Genomic DNA, 13812 nt, shown 5'->3' on the forward strand with positions numbered 1-13812 from the left:
TCTCCCTCTCCCTCTCCCTCTCCCTCTCCCTCTCTTTCTGTGGCTGTCTCAGTCCACCCTGGGATAGGGGCTGATATGGCCTGTGGTGCTGGGTCCCTGTCAAATCTCCATCCCTGCACATACCTAAGCTTGCCTAAAGCACTTTAGTCTGCTGAACAATCTCGCCAGCCCCGTATGGTTTTATAGTGAACTTATTTTTGTAAGTAGGAGTATATTCCACAGCAACAATGAGTGGACTAGTGTAAGGACATAAGCCAACTGTAGAGGCATGAAGTGCCATAGGCCAGCATGAAGTGTGGTACACTTGTGTGTGCTGCTGTAAACGTGGTACACTTGTGTAATGCTCTTGTAAACAAGCCTACACTAATGTGTGCCTGGCAGCAGTGTAGGCTTGTTTACAACAGCATGACCACAAACCTTTGAGCAGTGTGCTACACTGTCACACGTGTTGGTGGCCCTGGTTCTAGGCCGCAGGCATTTCCCTCCTGAAGACCGCTGTCATATGTGTGTTCTGCTGTGTTTCCTATCTGGAGACAAAAAGCTGTGTCTCTCGTCCACTGCCCGCAGAGCGCACTGAGAAGGTTCCAGTCGGAGGTCCGCCGCTTGGGACACTCTTCACCCAGAGATCCGCCAGGCTGACTGTGCCTTTTATTCAGGCCTCTGCCCACAGGCCAGCTTAGGGGAGCAGCCCCAAGGTGCCCTTGAAAGTAGCACCACCCTCCCACGTGCCAGTCCTCGGGCTCTGTGGTTTCCTAGCTTCCCTCTTCCCTGTGCTTCTCACACCTGACGGAGGATAGGTGCACTCGGTCGTCTCTGTCCTCCTGAGTGACAGCAAAGACGTTGCTCTGTTCTTTGCAGAGTCTCCCGTGCACATGTCAGCGCCCGGTGTGAGGCGTGTGATGGTTGCCTGACAGATGTTTGGTGAATGAGTAACCAGGGACTGGCTCAAGTGTTTCTGCCAGCTCAGCACACGAGTCACCCAAGCATTTGTTGAATGTGTGACCGTCCTTCACGGTGTGCATTCTGGGCAACCAACATTTTTCTAAAACTTCTGGGACCCAGACCAGACTGTGCTGCCCGACGATACTCACTGGAGTGGCTGTGCACCTTCCTCCTCTCAGACACAGTGCAGTAGAAGAGGAAAGAGTGGGGTTGGAGCACAGACCCAGACCAACCCAAGACCATTCCCCATGTGGCCTTTCCATGGAAGTGCCTGGAAAGTCACCTCCAGGCCGCTTGCCTTGGGCACAGCCAGACCCTCTGGCAGGAGAACCTCACTGTCTGTTCTCCAGTGTTTCAAACCAACTTGGTTGGCCAAGAAGACCTCAAGCTCTGCTCTTCTGTCTTCTGGGCCAGCCTTTTGTCTCCCTCTCCCTGCAGACCCGCCCACCCTGGGAAGGCCCCAGAGCCCCCTAACTGGTCCCTCTGACCAGTCCCTGCACCTCTGCTGCGGTACAAAGATGAGGAGACTCTCAGCATCCCGTCCTTAAATAGCTCACCCTCAGTGAAGCCTTGGAGATATCGCTCCCATGACCTCTGTAAAACCTGCCACCACCTCCTGCTCCTCACAGTGCCTTTGTCCTCTCCTCCTCCTATGCACCATGCACATAATCATTCATAGTACAGTGATTTTGCGATTTGCTTTCATTTCTTTCTAAATTATACACTCCATGGGGAAGATAACTTTTGTCAGAATGCTCCCAAAGTCTAGCATAATGCCTTAGGCCCTGCGGGCATTCTAGAGAGACAGGTTCAGCTAGTGCACAAGCAGTCAGGCTGCTGCCATGCACTTCTGTGTTCTAAGGGTGCAGCATGAGCCAGCCCGGCCGGAAGGAGGCGTCCCTGGTGGTCTGGCCTGGCCAATGGGCCGCTCTTTCCAAGAGGCTTCTTGTGTGCTGCCGACCAACCCCAGTTCCCGGGGTACGTGCCAGACCTTACACAGCGATGGCAAACCTTTCAGAGCTGAGTGCCCGAGCTGCAGCCCCAAACCCACTTATTCATGGCAGAGAGCCAGTGCTGCAATTAACCCTGATTACTGAGGTTTTGGTATCTAAGAAAACAACTCAACCATAAATGTCTTTGATCTTCAAAGAAAAACACAATAACACACATGCCATAGGCGCTGGCTTCAGAGCAACACTACAGTTGAGGGTTAAGATTGTATTATCTGGGGCCGGAGAGATGGCCCAGTAGGATAAGCGCTTGACTAGCAAATGCAAGGATCTGAGTTCAATCCCCGGTTCTGGAAAAAAAAAAAAAAAAAAAAATTGTGTTATCTCTGCTAAATATAAACCCAGATTTGCTCTTTCCTCTTTTCACCAGGCCTCCTTCTCTTTAGACTGAAGGTGATTTTTTTCAGTCCCTACAGTACTTTGTGCGTGGCCTTGGGAATTTGCAGCATTCTACTAGGGCAGCAGGGGTCTCTTCTGTCTAGAGTGTTCTTGAACTTAAAAATGTGTGCTTTCTTTCTTTTTTAAATTTTATTTATTTATGTATTTATTTGGTACAGGGACTTGCTAGACAATGATCCTCCTGTCTCAGCCTCCCCAGCTCTGAGATCACAGACGTGTGCCACCACGTCTGGTTTTAGGTCCAGTACACTGTGTGGTTCTGGGGATCAAACCCGGGTCCTTGCACTTGCCAGGCAGGCGCTCAGACCGCAGAGCTATCTCCTCAGCCCAAATGTGTGTTTTCTAATTCTTTTCAACATTTTTAAAATGCTGGGGAAATTGTGTACTGATGCTCCTTGACTTTAGATGGACTTTCACCCCTGCTGAACCCCTCATCAGGTGGTGATATCCTAAGTAGAAGATGTTTGTATGGCTGGACATAGCACTAGTTCTGCATGCTCGGAGGCTGAGGCAGGAGGATCACTTGGACCCCGCTCAAGACCAGTCTGTGGAACGTTAGTGAGGCCCCAACTTTTAAAAAGTATCTTTGCTACGCTTAAGCCCCAAACACCCTCGGTTACCAACATGGCACACCTCTGTCTACCTGGGACCATGTGGCTGGCGGGGAGCTTCAACCCGCTGCCACTGCCACCTTCAGCCAAGCGTCATAGCTTATACGGCTAGAGGGAAGGACGGAAACGTAAAGTGCAGTTTCTAAGACTGCATATTGCGTTTGCACAGCCAAGCGGCCATAAATTCAAGATTGCTAGAATATGCCTGAGCTCCACGGAGCCTTTGCTGTCATGCTCCTGTACGTGTGTCTGGGATCACATCACCGCTTGCCTACGGCGATCTGTTTGTCAGTTAGATGTGTCTTGAGGGAAACTAGACTAACGAATTTTGCCCACCCACAGTCTGCTAGGTAGAAAATTTCTTTTTTTGCACAAGGGCTGCGGGGGTGGGGAGGGAGATGCACGGGGAACCTGGGAGGGGCTGTGTGGCAGAGCTGAGGAATGAGCTGTCTCTGTTCCCTCTGGGACCTCACCCACTTCTGGCAGGTGGAAGGACTTCCAGGACTTGGTGTCACAGCGAAGGGAGGCAGTAGACTCAGCCCTCCGGGTGAACAACTACTGCGTGGACTGCGAGGAGACCAGCAAGTGGATAGAGGACAAGACGGACGTTGTGGAGGCTATAAAGAACCTGGGTCAGGACCTGGCAGGCATCATTACCATCCAGAGGAAGTTGTCAGGGTTGGAGCGTGATGTCGCAGCCATCCAGGACCGAGTGGGGGCCCTGAAGCGTGAGTCAGAGCAGCTGATGGAGTCCCACCCGGAGCAGAAGGATGACATTGGCCAGCGGTATGCAGATGTTGAGAAGCGGTGGGAAACCCTGCAGGATGCCCTGAAGGACCAGGAGGCCTCCCTCGGTGAGGCCAGCAAGCTGCAGGCCTTCCTGCAGAATCTGGACGAGTTCCAGGCCTGGCTGTCCATGGCGCAGAAGGCTGTGGCCTCTGAGGACATGCCTGAGTCGCTCCCAGAGGCCGAGCAGCTCCTGCAGCAGCATGCAGCTCTCAAGGATGAGATGGACAGTCACCAGGAACGCTACCAGCAGATCCGGGCCTCTGGGGAGCAGGTGATCGAGCAGTTCCTACAGCAGCATGCAGCCATCAGGCAGGAGATGGACAGTCCCCAGGAGGGCGACGAGCCACCCGAGGCCTCTGGGCAGGAGGCGACCGAAGCCCACAAGTATCCGGAGTATCAGCTCCTGGGCCAGCGGCTGGAGGGCCTGGGCACTGGCTGGGATGCCTTGTGCCGGATGTGGGAGAGTCGTGGCCACTCTCTCCATCAGTGCCGCGGCTTCCAGGAGTTCCAGAAAGATGCCAAGCAGGCTGAAGCCATCCTCAGCAACCAGGTAGAGAGCGTCATGTAGGGATGGGACCAGGGGCTCCTGAGGCATCCGCCCAGGTGACCAGTCTGTTAGTGAGCTACCGGTTCTGGGAACAAGGTGGGCTTGGGCTCTTTGTAGTCACTCAAGGGGAAAATGACTTCTTTGTCCTCATTGTGTGATGTCTCATGGGGTAAGTCAGAGACTAGAGGAATAACAGTTGCCCTGGCAAACTGCTTTTCCATTTAGCTTTAGATCCACTGTTCACCAGGTAGCCTGTGGTGGTGGTGGGGGCCGGGCCAGGGGAGTAGAGCCTCCTCCGTGTACAACTCTAGGCGACACAATTCACACTCTGGCTCTGCAGATGCCCTAAGCCTCTTTAACTTGTCTGCATGCCTTGTCTGTAAACTTCCTTCAACAGGAATACACTCTGGCTCATGTGGAGACTCCAGACTCCCTGGCTGCTGCAGAGGCTGGGATCCGGAAGTTTGAGGATTTCTTGATGTCTATGGAGAGCAACAAGGATAAGGTCTTGAGTCCTGTGGACTCTGGAAACAAATTGGTGGCTGAGGGGAACCTGTACTCGGACAAGATCAAGGAGAAGGTGCAGCTGATAGAAGACAGGTACTCTCTGCTCTCAGGGCCCCTGGAGCCGCACATCGTGTGGGGGCTGGGGTGGGGGCTGGACACAGTTGTGACCGGCGCTGGCTTCCTTGCAGGCACCAGAAGAACAACGAGAAGGCCCAAGAAGCCTCGGTCGTCCTGAAAGACAACCTGGAGCTGCAGCACTTCCTCCAGAGCTGCCAGGAGGTGAGGTGGGCAGGGCTGCTCTCCAGAGCAAAGTGCTGGGGGTTGGGGGGCAGCTCACGCGGACCCTCTCACCCGAGCGGTAGGATTTTATGGGCAGGCTACTCAGTCCTTTGCGTCATCCTTGAAATCTTCACTTCTGAGGTTATTTTGCCCTCTTCAAACCTGCAAAGTCACCCTTCGATTTTCCAAGTCAAGGACCGGGTTTCCCAAAGAGTTAGCTGAAAACCGTCTCTATGGGAAGCCACAAGGGCCTGGACAGACCTGGATTCAAGGAGGGCACGCGACCTTTGCTTTCATCCACACAGGAGCTGCCCTTGACCTAATGCCTTGCCGTCGCCACCTTAAAGCTCACGTGTAGTGTGTTTGCCCACATCCTTCTTTTGCTTCAGGCCCTGCGTGTGGTGGAACCAGATTTGGCCCTAGGTAGAGTAGATTTCTGTGAATCAGGAGTGAGCTAGAGGAAGAAGCATTTTAAACAAGCCTCTCCATTGGAGAACTGCTGGCTCAGGAGAGCCTGGCCCCTCTGGGGCTCATCACACAGAAGGTCCCCAGTCAGCCCTCTGGGGCCTCCGTTGGCTGGGGCTTTCCCTGCTCTCCTCTTTTTGCCCTTTCCTCCCAGCCCAGACCACTTTGTCCTCATCCTCTGCCCTTGGCAGATGCCAGGCCTAGTATGGTGCCAGGACATCTTGGAAGCATCGGAGGTTCATCACACTTCTTCCATCCTTGTTAATTATAGGCTCTGTCCCTGGCCGCTCGTCCTCAAGTAATACTTTCCCAGTGTTTATTAATGATCTCTCCCCTACCGCTGAAGGATAGGCTCATCCAATAAAATCTCACTGACTTCCTACGCTACGCAAGGCCCTGTTGTCAGTCGTGGAAACTGGGAGAGAAGAATAGATTATTCCTGGTCTCGTAGCACACGCTCTTTGGTGAGGAAGACACACTTGCACCCACACCGTGGATCCAGTCTGATGATCGGCCCCAGATCTAGAGATGGAGATTTATTACACACACACACACACACACACACACACACACACACACACACCCATCTCAGCCTTCTTCCACAGCCAGGGTAGCACCAGGCGCCATCAGCCTCACCCTTCTCCCCACAGCTCACTCTCTGGATCAACGACAAGCTGCTGACATCGCTGGATCCCTCCTACGATGAAATGCGCAACCTTCCCAACAAATGGCTCAAGCACCAGGCTTTTGTGGCTGAGCTGGCTTCGCACCAGGGGTGGCTGGAGAACATTGACGCAGTGAGTCGCACATGTCGGGGCTGCCAGGGCTGCTGCTGAGGACACTTCATGGCTGGGGCTGCCCCATGGCGCGGACACTGAACCAAAACTTACTGGGCAGTGTGGGGCTCGGCAGGGGAATAAAGCTGCTCTGAGTCACTAAGACCGCAGAGCTCCGGGTACAGTCAGTCTTGTTTTTGAGTCTGATCGGAGCTGGTGCCTCTTCTGGGTCACCTGTGTCTGGGGACAGTCCAGGACACATCCTACCCAGGGTTACGCACTGCCCTGCCCAGTGCTAGGAAACCACAGGAGGTAGCCAGAGTGGCCCAGGGGAGCCATTTACCTCCACGGCTTGGACGGGCAAAGCTACCAGGGAGCAGTGAGTCCTTCACCGCCCTCCTAGGTGGAGACAGGAGACCCCGCTCTAGCAGGCCAGCACAATGGATGGCATTAGGTCTGAGGCCCACATCCCTTTGTTCTCCCTGCTGTGGCCTCTTCCTCTCCCCAGGTGAGAAGGAGAATAGCACTTACCCGTGAAGTTACGGGACCTAAATATGCGAAAACAGATATGGCGCTTAGCAGAGCACTTGGCCAGTGTGAAGCCCTCAGTAAATAGCAACTGCTGTCAGTATTGTATGTTCCTAGGCCCGATCCTATCGCTGTACACACCCCAGAGTGATACGTTTATACAGGTAAAGCCCTGCTAAGGCGTGCTCAGCAGCTAGAGATCCCAAAGATTAGCGCAGAATCCGAGGGACCCACAGGTGGGACCACAGGGAGGGCTCCAAGCTTCTATCACCTGGGGGAATCCTTGAAGTTTTAGTACCAGCGGACTGCTCCCTGCAGACCCCCATCCTGCAGTTTCCCTGAGCCCTTCGCCTCCAATGCTGCTCTCCCATCAGATGATTTCAGGCATTCAGAGTGTTTTGGTGGAGCTGTGCCTAAGGGCTATGCGGTCCTTTGCCTTAGCAAGCGCCCTTTGGCAGCCTCCACCCAGAACAGGGCTGCTCCTCGCCTCAGAGGGTGAGCTCTGCTCCTTCCCCTACAGGAAGGGGAGCAGCTGATAGAGGAGAAGCCCTGGTTCAAGATGAAGGTGTCCGAGAGGCTGGACGCCTTGCACCGGCTCTGGGATGAGCTGCAGGACACCACCAAGAAGGTGACCGAAGAGCTCTTGAAGGCCAGGAGCTCTGACCTGCGCTCAAGGACCGAAGCGGACCTGAACAAGTGGATCAATGCCATGGAGGACCAACTGCGGTCAGATGACCTGGGCAAGGACCTGACCAGTGTCAACCGGATGTTGGCTAAGTTGAAAGTATGTGAGCAGATTGTAGGCTCAGAGTATTAGACGAGCAGGGACCTTGGGCATAAGCCTGATGCCCTAAAGTAAGCACTCTTATTCCTCTTGCTGCACTGGCTTTACTATGCAAAAATGCCTCCTGTTTCGTAATCCGTTTCCTCCCCCCTTTTGCAGTAGGAGGGACAAGGACCCAGTGAAAGGATGCCTGGGAGATATAGGATAGGCTCTGAAAGCAGGCAAAATCCAGGGAGACTTCCTAGAGGAGGCTGAGCTCATACCCAGCCATAGAGGATGGCTGGAGGCAGGTGGATAAAGAGCCAGGAGGGGCCACCAGGTGCCAGAGCTATTGCTGATGCTGTCCCCTTGTCCCTCAGCGAGTAGAGGACCAAGTGAACATGCGCAAGGTGGAACTGGAGGAGCTGTTTACCTCACCAGGAGAAGACACAGACCTGAGTGTCCAGAGGCGATTCTTGGACCTCCTGGAGCCACTGGGGAGGAGGAGGAAGCAGCTGGAATTATCCAGAGCCAAGCTGCAGATCAGCCGGGACCTAGAGGATGAGACGGTGCGGGGCTGCAGCCGCCAGCGGCCATCAGGGTAGCTGGCTGCTGTCCCAGTGTTCTTGGCAGCGTATGACTGGTTGCCTCACCCCTTATCTCCAGGGTTCCTGCGGTGATTGTATTAAGTAGAGCGGCAAAGCCAGAGCCTTTTGAATGGCAACTCACTGATCACTTGCTAGTATTGATGGTGCTGAGAGGGGATTGGAGGGTCAGAAGGACTCGGTTTATCTGGGTTGTTGTACTACTCTCCCATCGTGAGAGCAGGGACAGGTGACTTGGAAACTCAGTGTGAAGTGCCACAATGCCCCATCTGTAAAATGGGGACAAGACCCTGGTGGGTGGGGTCCTGGGAGGAAGTAGGGAGATGCTTTGTGGGTGCTCAGGAAAGGGTAGCCACGGTTGTCATCAGCTGTCCCCTGCCCCTGCTGTCTGCAGCTCTGGGTGGAGGAGAGGCTGCCGCTGGCCCAGTCAGCCGACTGTGGCACGAATCTGCAGACCGTGCAGCTGTTCATGAAGAAGAACCAGGTAAGTCCTGCACTGCCAACCCAGGCCCCTGCCTGGCCCTGGGGCCCTCGCAGCCTTGCTCTGTGGAAGGCCAGTAACAGTAGGTTATTGCTCCTGTTGGTGGCTTCGGGGCATTTGAAGTCCCACTGCAGAAGGGCAGGATTTGGTGATTGAGGAGGGAATTCTGGGAGGACTGGACAGGAGGGTGGAATCGTGGTGCTCTGAAAACAGGGCCATTCAAACTCCCCAGGAGGCCCTGGCCTGGGTATATGGTGCTTTCGTCACCCTGAATTGGTGTTAATCATTCCTGGTTTCTGCCCCACAACACTGCCCTGGCCCACCTCCAGGCCAAGCCTGGCACATGTAGTGACCTTTTGGTAAAGATATCGTGGGGCCCAAACATCATCAGAAAGCCACTGAACGTGGACCCTGAGCCCTAGGAGAGACAACACCTGTGTTCAGCAAGCTTAAGCCAGACTGGGACTGGCTGAGGCCCTGGTATGAGTCCTGGGACAAGCGGGTGCCAGACACTTGCTCTGCCAGGGCTGTGGAGAGAGGTGAACCCTAAAGGAAGCCAGTTGTGTGGGGTCCCAGTGGCTTCATGCCTGGTGGGAGCTGGCCACAGGCAAGAATTCTTGGGCAAGAATCCCTCATCCTGCCCAGTCAGCTCTCGTGGTCAACAAGGAGACCCTGGGAACCAAGACCCAGATCAGAGCGTTGTGTCCTGGGTGTTGTGGCTCGCAGGACCCTCAGAGCCCAGCAATCAGCAGAGCCTGCACGAAACTCAGAGTGGTTTCTTCGAAGCTCCCTGGAGCCCTTGGCTTCCAGCTAGGCCTGTGACCTAGTCAAGAGAGCTGGACTAAAAGCTCAGATCTGGGTTTAGTTAAGGCCACAACCTGCTGTGAAAGGACAAGAATCGTGGGGGACAGTGGCCTTGAAACCTTGCTTGTCTCAATTGTAAAATGAGCCAGTGCCAGTCTTTCTAACACAGGAGACTTTTGCTTTTGTTGAGCCTCCGTATTAACGTGCAAAGGTTTCCAGCTGCCCTGGCTGGCAGCTGCTATTTTGGGAAAGGAGCAAATCAAATATGGATGGGGCTGCCCTCACCAAGAAGGACAAATCACCTCTTGGGAGAGCGCAGCGGCTCCGGTGGAGACTATTTTAGGCTGCCCTGGCTAAGCCTAGAGCTAGTTGTATTTGCCCCTGAAAATAGTCCACTGTGCACTGACCCTGAGGGCTCGGGGAGCGCAGCTGACTGGGCTCCCATCAGACCCACCACCGAGTCAGCTCTGGGGCGGAGCTGGGGCCTCCATGTCCGAGCTCCGCAGCCTGGGCAATTCTGAGGCTGCTAACTGGCCCGCTGCTTTGAGGACCGCTGCTCTGTTGGCTCCCGTCGTAGTCAGAGCAAACCCTGCAAGGGGCCACAGGACTCGTTCTCACACCTGGCCGCATGCTAAAATCACCAGGTGAGCTTCAAGGTCACAGAAGCCCGTTCTCACCTCAGATCAGCCAGTTTGGATCCCCAGGAATGGAGCCTGGTGGTGTCTGGGTGTGCAGTGGGTTGTGTTAGAGTTAAGAACCTTGCCTGCTCTGGCTCCTGCCTACCTCTAAACCACGTCTTTTTATTTTCAGGGTTGTTTTTTTTTTTTTCTTATTTATTTATTTTCTGTATTTTTGGGAAGGTCTACAGGGTATTCAGGGTCTCACTACTAGATCAGACTTGTAGTGATCCATCTGTTTGCTACCTATCTCTCATTTTGTTCTTTATTTATATTCTGAGTTTCTCACGTAAGGAAAACCATGTGGTATTTAAGCTTGGTGTCTGATTTATTTCACTCAGTGTGGTCTCAAGATGCGTCCATTTGCCTACAGATGACTCAAGTGTATCCTTTATGACAAACCAATGCTCCCTTGTATGTAAATACCGCGTTTTCTTTCTCCATTTATCTGTTGATGGATGTGGAGGCTGCTTCCAAGATTTAGCTGTTCTGGGCTGTGCTGCTGTAAACATGGGTGTGTGCAGATCACTGTGACATTGTAAGCAGCTCTCTGTAGCTCTCAGGTCCTTGTTTTGGGGGCACTGAAGATTGACGCTGACAAAAGAGCAAACGGCAAGTGGTGGGGAATGGCCAAAAGCTCCCTGCTAGTTGCAAGGGGTTCTGATAAGGTGGATAGCTCAGATCAATCATGGTGAACCTTCTAGAGCTTTCTGTAATACAGCCCAGTGTGGCGCAAATGCCCTAGGTACACCACCCCTGCAGTGGGCTCCTGGTTGTAGGCAGGCCTCTGAGGTCCAGAATGCAAGCTGCTCTGTCAGTGTGTCACATCCTCCAGGGCTCAGCAGAGGCTCAGGGCTCCCAGGGGCAGGGCTTGCGTGGCCTGCGGTGCCAGGGATTGAACCCCAGTCCCTGCGCTTGCCTACATAGGTGCTTAGTCCACTGAACTATCTCACCAGCCCTAATTGGCAATCTTTTGATTGAAATTTTTATTTTGGGGGAGCTAATTATTTGAATTCCTTATATATTCTAGATATTTGTCTTCTGTCCGAGGGATCGCTGGCAAAAATTGTTCCCCTTCTATAGATTTTTCTCTTGGTTGGTTGTTTCTGTTGCTATGTGGAAATTTTGATTTCATATGATCCCATTTGGTGATTCTTGGTGTTATTTCTTATGCCCTTCTTGTGTGATTTCTCTGTTCAGAAGACCCTTACCTATGCCTGTGTCTTCAAGACTTTTACTTATTTAATCCTCCAGTAGGTTAGGTATCTCTGTTTTAACATTTAAGCCTTGATCCATTTTGGTGCTTGTGTAGGTATGGGGGAACGAGAGGAATCTCTTCAGTCTTCTGCGTGTGCATAGCCAGTTTCCTCAGCACCACTTACTAAAGAGGCTAGCTTGCGTCCAGGGTATGTTTCTTCCCCCTTTATCAAAGAGGAAACCCCTAGGGGGCTGGGGAGATGGCTCAGTAGAATAAGTGTTTGCCTAGCAAGCACAAGGGCCTGAGTTCAATCCCCAGTTCCACAAAAAAAAAAAAAGAGGAAACCCCTGCCTGTTTCTGCACTGAGGCGTTTCTGCACCCTCTGTTCTGTTCTCATGTCTGCTTTCGTGCCAGTACCTGCGTGTGTGTGATATTAGCTCAAACCCACGACCATGAAGCCTCCTGCTTTGCTCTTGTTGCACAGGATGGCTTTTGCTGTTCTGGGGCTTGGCTGGTTCTATATGAATTTCAGACTTAAGCCACATCTCTTCCCACTTCCACTGTCCTCATTAGCTCTTCTCTTTCGCTCCTGCGGCCCTTTTCTCTGCCAGCTGACTGCCCAGCCTCCTTTTTACCTCACACCTTTGTAGCTGCTCTTTGTTTACGCCAGCAGCGCCCACCCCAGGTGCTTGTGTGGCTGCCTCCCGCTCCACATTCACGCCTCACTCCAGCATCATCGCCTCAGAAGGGCCCTTCCTGAGTTCCCTAGCTGGAGTAGCCATCACTGCCTGTGGTAGACACCCTTTATCCTGTTGTGGAAGTTGCCTCGCAAAACCCAGAGAGAAAGTTGTAGCCTTCATTTATTTACACGCTTACCATCCACTTCATCTGCTTGATAGTGAGCTTTATGAGGACGGGTGTTCGCCATCCCATTTCCGTTTCACCCCTAGCACCTAGAACAGCATCTGGCACATAGGCGAGCGCTTAATGAATATGTGCTGGATAAATGAAGACCCAGAGGACACCATAGACAAGGACCCTCCACAGGAAGCTAGGAAGGCTTCGAAAGGGAAGAGGATCACATTTTGAGAGCACCGTGCTGAGGTCATAAGATCTCGGAAATAGGGAATGGCAGCAGCGCTGGCAGCATGGGCTGTTTAGACCCCATTGCAGAGACCATGGGAAACTGTCCGGATGGAGATTCCCAGCGTAAGGCGCAGGCGTGCCTTTCGGGCAGTGCCTCGTGGGCAGCACCACTCCAAGGTGTCTCGATGCCAGCAATTGTACTCTACCCACACAGGCTGCTCTCGCCGCTGCCTCGCAGATGGTTTTTCAGCCGTGGGGAAATCATCATCCGGAATGAAGTGAGGCATAAGGTGCCCAAGAGCCCACATAGCAGCAGCAGCTAGCGTTGGCCCTGAGGACCCATGGCGGGTCCTGACTACATGTCAAGGCCTCCTGAAGAAAGACATGGTCTGGTCATCAGAGTGGGAGGAAAAGGCCGGCTTAGTGACCAAAGGCTCACATGGTTCACAAAAGATTTGGGAAATAGAAATGGAGAGAAAGCCAGAAATTCTGCAGAAGAGGCAGATGTCACTGTCCTTTTGTCACAAGTAAATAAAATACCAGATGGTCATTAGATGTGATGTTTCTTTCTTCCAATACTTGCACCTAAGTGACCAGGCTCTGCTGACACATAGAACAGGGTCAAATCCAGAGCACAAGCCTGGAGTCAGGTAGTGAGCCCTGTGCTCAGGTCCCAGCCCAGCCACTCGCCACCAGCAGGTTCCTCCACTCTCTGTGCCAGTGTCCAGCGCTTCTCTCAGTGGCCATCTGAGGGTGAAAGGAGCCTGCCTGTGGGTGCCTAGCGGCCTGCTGCCCAGAGCCCTGGCAGCTTCAGTTGCATCACTGCTGTGCTCCAGCAAGAGAAGGAGAGAGGGGAGGAGGGAATGAGGGTGGGCCCAGGGCAGCAGATGCAGACTGCCCTGTCAGAAGGCCCTTCCCTGAGCCCTTCCTTCTGGTCACAGACACTGCAGAATGAGGTCCAGGGCCATGCACCACGGGTGGAGGATGTGCTGCAGCGGGGGAAGCAGCTGGTGGTGGAAGCAGAGACCGACCTCCAGGACATTGAGGAGCGCCTGGGGCACCTGCAGGCCTCCTGGGACACGCTGCGGCAGGCAGCGGTTGGACGGGGGCAGCTCCTGCGGGATGCCCATGAGGCACAGCAGTACTACCTGGATGCTGATGAGGCTGAGGCCTGGATCAGTGAGCAGGAACTCTACATCTTCTCCGATGAGCCCCCCAAGGTCAGTCAGGGCAACCTTGGAGCCCAAGTGTACAAGCGCAGGGCATGGGTATAGAGTGAACCACAGGATCTCTCTGCTGTCCCCCGGGTCCCCCTTCACGGGACACCCCTCTTGTTGCCAGTACC

The 13812-nt window shown here is 53.6% G+C and overlaps 1 protein-coding gene across 1 annotated transcript in view; it reads left to right on the forward strand.

The window, feature by feature from the left end:
- Sptb (spectrin beta, erythrocytic) overlaps window positions 1-13812 on the forward strand; it is a 135751-nt gene that overhangs the window by 97165 nt on the left and 24774 nt on the right. The window contains exons 15-22 of the mRNA XM_023701488.1: window positions 3449-4301; window positions 4696-4898; window positions 4994-5084; window positions 6200-6346; window positions 7374-7637; window positions 7997-8185; window positions 8616-8705; window positions 13409-13687. Of these exons, the coding sequence (XP_023557256.1) occupies window positions 3449-4301; window positions 4696-4898; window positions 4994-5084; window positions 6200-6346; window positions 7374-7637; window positions 7997-8185; window positions 8616-8705; window positions 13409-13687 (2116 nt within the window). The remainder of the gene's footprint in view (window positions 1-3448; window positions 4302-4695; window positions 4899-4993; window positions 5085-6199; window positions 6347-7373; window positions 7638-7996; window positions 8186-8615; window positions 8706-13408; window positions 13688-13812) is intronic.

This window comes from Octodon degus, unplaced genomic scaffold (genome assembly GCF_000260255.1).
Source record: "Octodon degus isolate 3935 unplaced genomic scaffold, OctDeg1.0 scaffold00007, whole genome shotgun sequence".
In the NCBI taxonomy this organism is placed as follows: Eukaryota; Metazoa; Chordata; class Mammalia; order Rodentia; family Octodontidae; genus Octodon; species Octodon degus.